Raw genomic sequence first — 12,434 nt, 5'->3', positions numbered from 1 at the left:
TACTGGTACGACCCACCAGGGGGAAGAAGTGTGTATATTGGACAGAAAGGATTACAGACTAGGTTGTGGTTCACATATGCCATTCGCAAATGGTGTAACTTGCCCCTGGAAATGCAGACATGATCTTTCCGACCTGAGCTGCCCATGGTCAGGGGCTGTACTCAGCAACTGCCTCCATATGATAATGCCCCCCTCCCCCCCACAGGAAACAGCGGTCTTGGCTGCAGCACAGGTGAGGGAAGCACCGGAGAACGTGCTCATGTTTAAGGTCACTGGTGAAAGGAAGGGAGAAAGAGGAGCAGAGTGCAGTCTGCCTGCACCGATTGCACTCGCTGAAGGCTTCCCTCAAGTCATTTACTCTCAACAAGTAACCATTGTATAGCTCAGCATTGTGACCTCAGTGCACTACCACTGTTTTTCACAGAACAATACTATACTAGATAGTACCTTCTGTATTATACAGAGGTACAGCTATTCCCATAAACAGTAATGCACGTACACAGAGCAGTGAGTACTGCTTGCTCAGAATCAACCACTCAGACAATGGGACAAACAGCACATAGCCCTACGTAACCACAACAGAAACCCGTGCTGTAAAAATAGGTTTACCAATGCATTTCCACACCATTAATTTCTAAATTTACAGTACATAAAGATAAGAAGAAGCTTGTGATTTGTGCATAACGTTAGCCCGTAACAGTAGGAGAGGCGTTTGTTCGGAAACAAAACTAGCGGATGCATCAGGAGAACAGGATCTTTGCAGGATGTAGCGATACACATCCTGCTCCCAAATGGAGCATATACCCATCGGGCTGGCAGTTCGGGGAGCGGGTAGGCTCCGGCAGCACATACTACGTGTGCCTCCAAATGTTTATATGGGAAACCACCAGGTTGTACTACTGGATTGAAAGAACGCTCAACGCAAGCCTCTTCGTACAAGAATCACTGCCTTTTCCTCAAGCGTGGGGGCCGTGAAGTGGCCACCGTATGATTAAGAGAAACGCTGCATTTGAGCTCATAGGGTGGGGAATGGCTCGTACCGCGAAGTGGGAGAGGGAAGCAACAATAAAAAGACGGAGTAAGGGTGGGTGTACGTGTATGTGTAAGCAAGGACGGCGCATAGGGGAGGGAGACGGGGGAAATAGGAAACACGACATGAGCAACAAGTTAAACCAGAAAAAATTAACACAGGCTGGAATCAAAGAAAAAAACAGTCCACCAAAACAAACCATAACCTTAGAAATGTAACAATACAAGTAATAGAGCCAGTGGCCATGGGAGAAACCAGAAAAAGTTGGCTGGACAGGAAAACTTCTCAAAGAAATTCTACAGTCACGCAGTCACACTGTACCACGTGACCAATGGATTATTATTCCAAACACATTTATTTTGTCGTATTTTAAGGGTTTTTTTACAATTCAAAACATAAGCACAAACAAAATGGCCATCAGAATAGTGGGTTCATGTACACAGTATCTACAAAAATTCAAATATACAATATTTACAACAGTCGAATCAAACGACACAGGTAGTGACACACCAAAACAAATAAACATGTACTAATTCAAATAAATTGCAATTATATACAGTGCAGTAATATAACATAAAGCAAAAGGAAAAACCAGTCCTTAAAGTAATGAGACCAAGGGACAGGCGGGATTCAGATGGAAATAGGTGCCTGCCTGTCTACCAAAGCCTGTGGTCAAGTCTTTCTTAGGGGTTGCACTGCCAGGGTCCGGAACACTCAAAATAGTTATATCCTAGCGGCACCCTTTGAGATTACCACAGTGGTAATCTCAAAGGGTGCCGCTAGGATATAACTATTTTGAGTGTTCCGGACCCTGCCACAGTGGTAATCTCAAAGGGTGCCGCTAGGATATAACTATTTTGAGTGTTCCGGACCCTGGCAGTGCAACCCCTAAGAAAGACTTGACCACAGGCTTTGGTAGACAGGCAGGCACCTATTTCCATCTGAATCCCGCCTGTCCCTTGGTCTCATTACTTTAAGGACTGGTTTTTCCTTTTGCTTTATGTTATATTACTGCACTGTATATAATTGCAATTTATTTGAATTAGTACATGTTTATTTGTTTTGGTGTGTCACTACCTGTGTCGTTTGATTCGACTGTTGTAAATATTGTATATTTGAATTTTTGTAGATACTGTGTACATGAACCCACTATTCTGATGGCCATTTTGTTTGTGCTTATGTTTTGAATTGTAAAAAAAACCCTTAAAATACGACAAAATAAATGTGTTTGGAATAATAATCCATTGGTCACGTGGTACAGTGTGACTGCGTGACTGTAGAATTTCTTTGAGAAGTTTTCCTGTCCAGCCAACTTTTTCTGTTTTTCCTATGGTTGAGATCCGGGCTGGGTAGACGTAGGATCCAAAACCTTCATTGTTTCGTTGCATGGGAGAAACCAAGCACTTACAGGAGGGACAAATAATACCACTGAACCTCTGAAACGCAAGGATTTCAGAACAGCACACGAAAGAACAAATGAAAAACGATGGGCGTGCTCGAAGCCCACAGAGTAGATACAGCATTCTCGAGGAGACAGGGCAATCGCTGCCTAGGCAAAACCTAATAAATCAAGGGATTGGTGGGGCACACATTCTTCCATTGCAAATCAAAGGAAAACCTCCATATTATACACAGGAAATATTTGAAATTCCCTCTTTTCTGGCAGTCTGATACTAGGAGGCCCTCTGTGTTATTGCGGTGGCTACACAGAGAGGCTCTTGAAACTAGGGTATAAACAATAAGATTCATATCAATTCGATTACTTTTTTCCTGCTTTGCATTAGGGAGTGGGGCTAGGGCACTAAATGATGGATGACGACCGAGACTTCATAAAGGCCTCAAACGTGCTTCTATGTTGGTGCAATTAAGGTAAAGTCTCAAAAGCAGCATCCAATGCTGCATACTTTCCCTTGCCAAACTCATGTCACTTTGACGCTGGGTTTCTGATTTGTTGGCTTCTCTACTGGTATGCATTATTGCCGTTAATTCTAACTGTAAAATAAATCGCAAGTTTCTGAATGCTCACATGTTGGCTATTACTGTTGCTAAGTAAAGCACTGGAGTCCCCTCTAGGTAAGGTTTACACTTCATTAATAAAAGACATACATGCCTCACATACAAAAGTCATATATCACGTGTGCAGTGCTTCGAATATGGCATGTGCAGAAAACTGCAGAGCAAGAAGCATGTGTAGCTACCCACGTTAAACAAGCATCTGCAATACGGTTTGGTAACAACAAATTACAAAATCACATTTTCTTTTATATTTTGTTGTTTTTCGCCAGGGTTCATACAGCAAGATTCTGTCAGGAACAGTAATATAAAAAGTAAAGGTATCTACCTGCCCAAGTTCTTCATTGAGATTTGATGTCCGGGCGATTGCATACGTATCTGTTGGTTCGTAGTGCATGTCCATGTCCTAAAGAAACAACACAGTAAATGCTTGCAATTTCCACTCAGATCATTAGTATACCATGCTTACAAAAAAACACAATGGAGCAACAATAACAGTACACTTTAAATCTCTGTCTTACGCAGTAATAAAACATTTTATTTTGGGCATACAACAAGACACATTTAAAAATGGCTTGAAAGGTAGAGGGCCCAGAGTTGAGCTTGAAAATAGGTTGCCTTTGTGTTTCTGCTTAGTCCCTGGCTTCTTGGCTACCTATATACACCTTCTAAAAGAGATACAAACATCAGGAAGCAGAATTTATGCTCTGAATTCCCAATGCTCCTGTCCTATACTAAAGGGCCCTCTTTGTCAAGGAATCCCACTGAGGAATCCCTCTTCAAGGCAAGAAAGAAGACCTGTGACCCTGAAAAAGCTGTGTCCATGCTGGGGGCTCAAAAGAGCTGCACAGGAAGAAGTGGCTGGGCACAAGATGGTCAGCTGACAAACCTAGAATGAGCAACTGAGATGAACCTGCATGAGTCGAGTAAGTTGAGCTGATGTGCATCCAGAGACATGGCGGCCGTGGTAAGAGAATAACAGGAAAGGCAAGGTAGAGTGAGTAGACAATGACTTTTACACTGAAAAATATACAGCCTATATACAATTGATGACACCTTTTATTTTCCTTTTAGAGTTTTCATTGCAGGCTCCTTCAGTCTACAGGAAGATGAAAGGAGACAGCAGATAAAAAAGCAAGCAAATATATACCAAAAATGCAGGCCTGCCATATAAATTGCAGCTCCTGAAATCCACATTCCATTTCTTGTAGTTTCAGGACCGAGCACAGTTTTCTTTGAACAATTCAAGAGGCAGTGATTTATTAATATCTCTAATCTTGTCTAAAAGCAGGCATTCACGTGTGGTTGCAGGGACGACCTGAAAGAATAGTACTGTGTTCGGTTGCATCCTAAAATGATCTTGCTCTTGCTCGAGGACTGGGTTTAAACTGTTTCTTAATGTAAAGAAAGAGAGCTGGCCCCACACAACGGGGACAGGGCACAGTTACAGAAACTTTAGTTTAATCTCCCCCCTGAGAACGGCCCACGCACATGTACACTTTGCATTCCACCTCAATCTCCCACAGATATTTCCAAATCCAGTCCCAAACAATATTGCAAGGATTCAATGATTTAATATTATATTTTCTAAAAATACATTACAATGTATGTATATTCCAGCTCGTGATAATTATCATGAGGAACCTCTAATTCAAATAATTAAAACAGTTGTAAAAAGATTTTAACAAATATTTTAAAATTATATAATCTTCACAGTAGGCGCAATACAATTTAATACATTACAAAAAAAATTAATTAACCCTAAAACAAGGGAGAGAAACAAAAACAGACACAATTGTGTATATTTACAAACTGATCCATTTAATCTTTGGTAGGCAAATACTTAATGTGGTGTCAAATCACCATCCACTAGATCCACAGTCCCAACGGATTCAGTATTTCAAATTAGGTAGAAAATATAATATTACATCTCTGGATCCTTGCAGTATAGCTGTGGTACTGGATTTGGAAATATTTTTGGGCGATTGAGATGTGAATGCAAAGTGCACATGTGAGTGAACTGTTCTCAGAGAGAAAACTAAACTTAAGTTTCTTTAAACGGTTTCAAACATAAGGGCCTTGTGATCCAAACGGTTTCCATTAGCACCCTTTTGGTGAAAGAACAGGGTGAGCCAACAGTCTGAAACGGCTTTTGGTGGATTGCAGGTTAATTTTCAGTAATGCGTAGTTGGATAGGATATTTGATGCACCAAGCCTGTAGGCTCTGTTCATTATACAAACAGTCCTGAAAGTTACTTGTTGTTCCACTGGCAGCCAGAATGTGGAACAGAGAGCTGATTTGTGTGTTCCATCCTTTTCATGCCATGGACAAGTCCTGCTGCTCAGCTTTGTCCCAGCTACAGTTGTCATATAACTATTTTCCATGTGGCATGGGTGCATATCATTACAGTAATCTAGACCTGGTAGTCTACAACCACTGATAAAATCCACTGTGTTATATTTCGACTTTGCAAAGCCCAGCACAGTGACCTTGCACAATCATCAGGAGGTTAACTAGAAGCATGAACAAGTGTATAGGTCGACGGTGATTTCCAGATTCTCTACTTTGGTTGAGGAACTGATGGACCAATTAGCATTAGTGATCACTGGAAAGGTGTACCTAGCTTGATTCAAGTTTTTCAAAGGAATATGATTTCTGTCTTTGAGAAGGTAAGGAATACATTCTTGGACATGGATGAGGCAGGTAGTAAATTGCTCCCCTCCTAAAACGGTCATGATATGTGCATCATTCTTCACATTTCTCAAATAATTGGTCAATAATGTTTGGTAAAGAATGCAAGTGTAGGCTAGAGAAAGTAAGTACACACTGGCATAACAAAAGGATGATCCACAGAGAAACAGGCATGCGATTTTGTTGTTTTCCAATGAGAAATGACTCCGGTTTACTTGAAGAGTACAATATATAAGGAACTGCTAGATCCAATTCACTTCACTGATTTCCCAAAGATGCCCCTGTAGTCATGGATGTGTTGAACAGTACAGAGTGATTAACAATGCTAATAGCTGGAGATAGAAGGCCAGTCCTATCAAGATGTTGGTTGATTCTCATCAAGAGCCCTCATTATTGTCTTACATATGTCAATAGGTGTAGATTCACCAACTCTGGGTGGTCTGAAGCCTGACTGCTGGTCCTCCAGCAGTGATAATTAATTGCTGTAATGTAAGAGAAGCCATCAACTGCATCAAAAGGGAGGGGGCCTGGCTTGGTAGCCAACATGGCAGATGTGCTCCGTCCAGCCCGTCGATTATCCGACAATATATCCTGATGATCTGGTTTTATTAAACCTGCTATCGCTGTGCCTGGGTTGCGGCACCGGCTCCTCTGTTGATCGGCGCCTTTGGTGAGGCGAGAGCCGCCGTGGACGGGACTTTGGCAGAGGCGGACGTGCGGCCTGGATGGGAGCGGAGGGCTCGCGAGCGTAAGGTGACGCCGCTGCGGAGGTACTGGGATCGAGAGTGAGGTTGGGCATGGCCGGCGTCTACACCGAAAGGCGGATGGCCCCCCCTCTGTTATGTTATGTTATAAAGTTTTTGTATAGCGCCTATCACCGCCGGTCTCTAAGCGCTTAAACAGAAAGAACATAACATGCTGTCACCCCAAAACCCTCTGCCATCTCTGATTATTGTTATTGTTGTTGTTATTTTTGATTTATAACGCGCCCAATCACCTGCAGGTCTCTAAGCGCTTGGAAATCGATGTTATTACAATAACTTGGCTCACTCCTCAGAGAGACACAGCTACAGGCTGCATTGCAATCAGGGCTCTTCCGAACAACAAAGTTTTTAATGATTTCCTGAACCGTAAGAGGTTCGCCTCCCTGCGTAGCCCCTCAGGCAGCTTGTTCCACAGCTGGGGGGCCAGAACAGAAAAGGCTCTCCCTCCCTTGGTCACTAATTTGTAGCGGGGGCAGACCAATAGCTGAGAATCCGATGATCTAAGTGTTCTCTTTGGATTATATACTTCCAGACGAGCCTTGATGTAGGCCGGAGCATGGCCGTAGGCCGGAAGTATTGCCTTTTTAAATAGGTATGTCTTCAATTTCTTCCTGAAGGAAAGTAGCTGTGAATCTTCCTTCAGACTGGCCGGTAGCTCATTCCAAAGTTGCGGAAGAATCACCGAGAAAGCTCTGCCTCCTTTAGTTTTTAGTTTAAATCTGGGTTGAGTCAGATTGGAGGTCTGACCTGAGCGCAGAGTTCTGCCGGGAACATAACTCCTCAGGCGCTGCTTAATGTACTCTGGGGCTTTACCAAAGAGTGCCTTATGGGCCACACAGAGACATTTAAACTGAACCCTGCGCTTCACAGGCAGCCAGTGCAGCTTCCAAAGGAGTGGGGTTGCATGTGAGTTTCTAGGTAGAGAAAAAAATCTATCTAGCTGCGTCGTTCTGCACGACCTGCAGCTTCCTCAGCAACTTCTGTGGCAAACCAAGATACAGAGCGTTGCGATAATCTAGCCTCAAGATGACTGTAGCAGAGACGATGGTTTGTAGGGTGGAGGCTGAAAGAATAGAGGTCAGCTTGCGTAATTGCCTCAACACACCCGTGCAAGAGCCTACCACAGCCGAAACTTGAGGGGCCATGGTAAGATCTGCATCGATCTTTAGACCTAGAATTTTTACCACCGTACCGGGAGTAGGAGTTTTTCCTAATTCTGGGGGCCAGTACAGATCACCCCAAGGATTTGCCTGGTTGGTGAACACCAGTACCTCCGTTTTCTCAGCATTCACCTTCAAGAGGTTGTTGGTCATCCATTTGACCATGAATCTGAGCAAGTTCCTCACTGAGTCCTGAGCCTCCCTTGTATCTTCCAGCTGCACCAGCAACTGGGTGTCATCTGCGTAGTTAAAGATTTCACAATTCCTACGCATGAGCTCCTCCATCAGTGGTTGTAGGTAGATGTTAAAAAGTAAGGGGGAAAGTGCGGACCCTTGGGGCACACCCCATGTCACCTCACTAATCCCTGACAGCTGATCCCCCATATGTACCCTCTGAGTACGTCCTGACAGGAAGGATTCTAGCCACTTGAGCGCCTGTCCTGTTATCCCCAGCTTAGCGATACGGTCCAGCAAGATGGTATGGCTGACCGTATCAAAAGCTGCCGACAGGTCTAACAGAATCAGGGGGCATGGCTGCTTCTTGTCTGCCCTGACTCTCAGCTCATCGGTGACCATGGCCATAACTAGTTCCTAGTTCTGTACTATGCTGTGGCCGGAAACCAGCCTGCCTGGCATGGAGTAGATGGTGTTCCTCCAGAAAGCTGGCTAAGGTGTTCAGGACGTGTTTTTCTAAGATCTTACTCAGGAGTGGCAGCTGGGAGATAGGCCTATAGTTTTTCAGTACCTTAACATCGGCTCCCGCTTTCTTGAGGAGTGAGGAGACTTTAGCTTCCTTCAGCTGGGCTGGAAGGTAGCCCGATTCTAGTGAGGCATTCAGAAGACTCAGTAACTGAGACTGAATACCGGGCAAGGCCAGTTTAAAAAATTTCGGGGGGCAGGGATCTGTGCTAGAACCTGATTTGACATGGCCTACAAGCTCCACCAGTCGCTTTTCATCAATATATGGGAAGCTGTTCATGGTCCCAGTTTGCAGCTGACTATCTTGGCAGGATGGCAAAGACGGTCCAGCTGGGATCGTAGTAATATCCGTCAAGATGTCCTGTACCTTCTGGAGAAAAAAGCCTTGAAAGGTATCGCAATCGGGTTGATCACCCTCAAGACTTTTCTCGCCCAACTGCGTAAGTTCCCTTAAAATCACAAAGGTCTCCCTTTGTTTGATTGTAGCCTCCCTAATTGTGTTCTCATAAAAGGCGGATTTCCTCGCCAGGATGCCTATCTTGTAACTAGCAAGAAGTGATTTAAAGGTTAGTGACTCTGCTGGACAGTAATTGAGTCTCCACCTTCTCTCCGCCTTGCGGAGGGCTTGCTTCTTTTCCTTAAGAGAGCCGTCAAACCATGGATCTCCCTTTCCTTTTGTTCTAGTCCTCTCCATTCGCTCCGGGGCAAGCTTATCTAAGGCGGCCCGGATCCAGGTCATCAGGGCAGTAGTGTCAGAGTCCAGGTTCATCTGTTTCATCTTGGGGGGGGGGGAGAAGAGAGCAGGGTCGATATCAGGGAGTCGGCCTCAATCTTCTTCCAAGACCGAACTTTCCTCCGCATTTGCTTTGAGGCAACCGGCGAGGGATCTCCCGGCGAGGGATCTCCCGGAACCCAGCACTTGATCAGAAAATGATCTGACCAAATGCAAGGGCTAACTTCAGTTATTTCCATATGGGACAGGGAGGACCAAACAAGGTCAAGTGTGTGGCCCTTCACGTGAGTAGGACCCATTACTAATTGTGGTAGGTTAAGTGTAGAGAGATTAGTTTCAAACTCTGTTTCAGTGGGCTCTCTGGGAACCTTATCCCAATGGCAGTTGAAATCACCTACCACTATAAGGGACTTATATCTAGAGGCCAAGTCTGTAGGCAATTCAAAAAAGGTGTCATTAAATTCAGGTGAGTTCTGAGGTGAGCGATATACTAGCAACAGCAGGATGCATGAGGATTTAAGTGAAATTTTTATCCCTAGCAGCTCTGCACAAGCACAATATTCTGCTACAATCTGTGTCACCTTAAGACTCTTTTTGAACAGGATGGCAACACCTCCCCCTCTGCTGTCATTAGGGCGGTTGTACCAAAGTGCATCGAAATCAGGAGGCAGGGCTGCTAGAACGTCCGGTGTCGATGACGTGCCCAGCCAAGTCTCTGAGAGAGCAAGGATGTCTATCTCGCTTTCCGCCAGAAGCGAGAATACCTCTATGTGATGCTTTTGCAGAGAGCGTGTATTTAACGTTGCAATAATAAGGCCTTGGGTCCTGGTATGGGTGAGTACATCCTCTCCCTGCAACAAAGCCTCTGACCGTAGTTTGGCTAGGGTTATCCCATCTAACACAGTATTGCTTGTGTTGAGAGCCCTAAGGGTATCGGGCGAATATATACGTGGTCGGCCAGGGGGGGTGGCCCCTGGGCCCATCCTGGCCCAGACGGGCACAGACAGGCTTTCCTCTGGCGCTCCTCCGGCGCGCAGCTGCGCGCGTCCGCTGCGCGCTTGCATACTGGACGTATTAGTAGTGTGTGACTAAGGGCACTCGCAAAGACTATAGCGCTAACCCTCGAGACGTCTTGTCAGCGTCTCTAGCCCACACCTAAGATGGCGGTCGGGCGTGAGGCGGCGTGGAAATCACCCGAAATGGTGAGTTGTGCTTAACTCTTAATTAAAGTGCAGGCAATGCGGAGTTCCGGGGGAACGTGAATTACAAAGTGACAGTGACAGCAAGAATTTGTAAAAATTATTGAGGCGAAGCAAATACACATTTTTAAAAGGAGCAGGTACTCCAACACTTTAAAAAATAGCAGCAAGAAATTAAAGGCAGCAGCAGCAAACAGTTCTTATACTGATCCTCTAACCTCCCCCGCTCCATCAGTGGCGCATAGCGCCCTCGTGGGGGTCCAGCGGCAGGGTGGAGGGCCTCCTCCCCCTTAGTGCATCTCCTGGGCCATAGCGAGGATTGGAGGCCAGGCCGGCCGTGTGAGGGCCGAGGTGACTGGAGCAGGCTGCGCTGCCCCCCTTCCATTGCACGTGCAGTTTCCACTGGGGGTCCCGAGCAGAACATTGGCGCCCCCCCCACCCGTTTCCCCCTTCATTGGCACAGACTGGACTGGTAACAGAGCTAGGGGAACGGCCGGAGGTTCTGTGGGGGGGGGGGCACCCACCTCAACGATCTTGTTCAGTGCCTGTTGGGCCGGGAGACGACCATTACAACGCGGTCTTTACACCGCCCTACCATTACGACGCGGTCATCACAACACAAGTCGTTACAACGACTTGCGCTGGATGGCGCTATATACTAAGGAATAGTATGATTTACTATTCCAACACCTTCCCTACTGTTACGTGGGCTGGAGTTGGAATAGTAAATCATACTATTCCTAAGTCCAGCGCCTACAGCATAAGTCGTTGTAACGACTTGCGTTGTGATAACTGCGTTGTAATGGTAGCGCGGTGTAAACACCGCGTCGTAATGACATACATCCATTGGGCCTTTGGGGCAGCAGTGGCGGCAGGGCATTGGCGGCATTCTCGGGTTGAGAGGCTGGGACCCGGGGATTGAGTCACTGGACTATGTCTTGGCACCCATTCCGGGACTCGCATCTGGCCCTTGGTGGTCACGGGGGTCCTGTGGGACAGGCTGCGGGTGCGTGGACTGAGCTTGGTCTTGCCTGCGGATCGGTGGGGGCACTGTGTGGGGCCGGTCGGGTAGTGCGGGCCGGCCTGTGTACCCAGGTGGATTGGTGGCTGCAATGGAGACCGTCCACAAGGGCCTTGTACTCAGAGCGGAAGACGCGGAAGGACGGGCCGACGGAATAACCTCCGCTTTGTAGGATTCCTGGAGGGATGCGAGGAAGGGAACATGGAACGTTTTCTCACAGCCTGGCTGGAGGGCTGGCTTCCTCCTGAGTCCCTGTCCAAGTGCTTTGTAAATGTAAATGTAAATGTACATGTATTTATATAGCGCAAATCACCGACACGGTATCTAAGCGCTTGCTTAGGGAACCCGTCCTGGTATTCCCCTGTGAGATACCCCGGCAGGGTATCCACAAGGTGAAAGCCAGGCATCCCGCTGCGAGGGGCCGTAGTGGAGATTAAGCAAGCTATTGCCCAGAGTCGCAGAGTGAGACCCCGTGAGTCGAGTAGGCACCGGAGCGAGAATTGTCGAGTCCGTGGAATTTTTGAGCCCGAGACCCGCCGAGGCGGGGAATCGAACCCTGGTCCACGGCCGATCTCAGCTTCCGGGTCTGCCGCCTCTAACCACTGAGCCACGCTTCTCCACTAAGTGGAGTACTTTGTAGTGGAGCGGGCACATCAGGCACTAATGCAGAAACCTCCAGTGGGAGCCCGCCCGCGGCCTGTCCTCGCCAAGTTATTGAACTATCTAGACAGGATGCTATTTTGAAACAGGCCCGTGCCAAAGAACCTTTGCTCTACAATAACGCCCGTATCCTGATTTTCCCAGAGTATACGTGGCAAGTTCAGCAGCAGCGTCAGTCGTTCATGGCCACCAAGGCACGGCTGAGAGAGCTTAAACTTCCCTTCGCCCTGCTTTTTCCAACCCGCCTTCGTGTGATCTTTCGCTCACGCACCCATTTCTTTGATAGCCCAGAGGAGGTCTTTCGATGGACAGATGAGAGTGTGGGTGAGGCCTCATACCCCACCAGGAAGAGAGTCAGACTCCTCCATGAGTGACGCGGCTCGGGGGGGGGCCCGTGGTCGGAGGCAGAGGAGCACCAGGCGGTCGAGGTCCAGGCGGCTCTCGCAGTCAAACAGTACGGCCT

At 46.8% G+C, this 12,434-nt stretch overlaps 1 protein-coding gene across 6 annotated transcripts in view; it reads right to left on the bottom strand.

Annotated features, from left to right (window-relative positions):
• The window catches only part of ATP8A1 (ATPase phospholipid transporting 8A1), a 1,103,292-nt gene that overhangs the window by 720,087 nt on the left and 370,771 nt on the right, over window positions 1-12,434 (bottom strand). For all 6 annotated transcript variants that reach the window (XM_078678248.1, XM_078678246.1, XM_078678250.1 and 3 more), the window contains one exon: window positions 3,372-3,449. In XM_078678248.1, the coding sequence (XP_078534374.1) occupies window positions 3,372-3,449 (78 nt within the window). The remainder of the gene's footprint in view (window positions 1-3,371; window positions 3,450-12,434) is intronic.

The sequence above is a fragment of the Lissotriton helveticus genome, chromosome 2_2, assembly GCF_964261635.1.
Source record: "Lissotriton helveticus chromosome 2_2, aLisHel1.1, whole genome shotgun sequence".
NCBI lineage: Eukaryota > Metazoa > Chordata > Amphibia > Caudata > Salamandridae > Lissotriton > Lissotriton helveticus.
The sequence above is the reverse complement of the archived record's forward strand: the minus strand, read 5'-3'. Positions and strand labels throughout refer to the sequence as shown.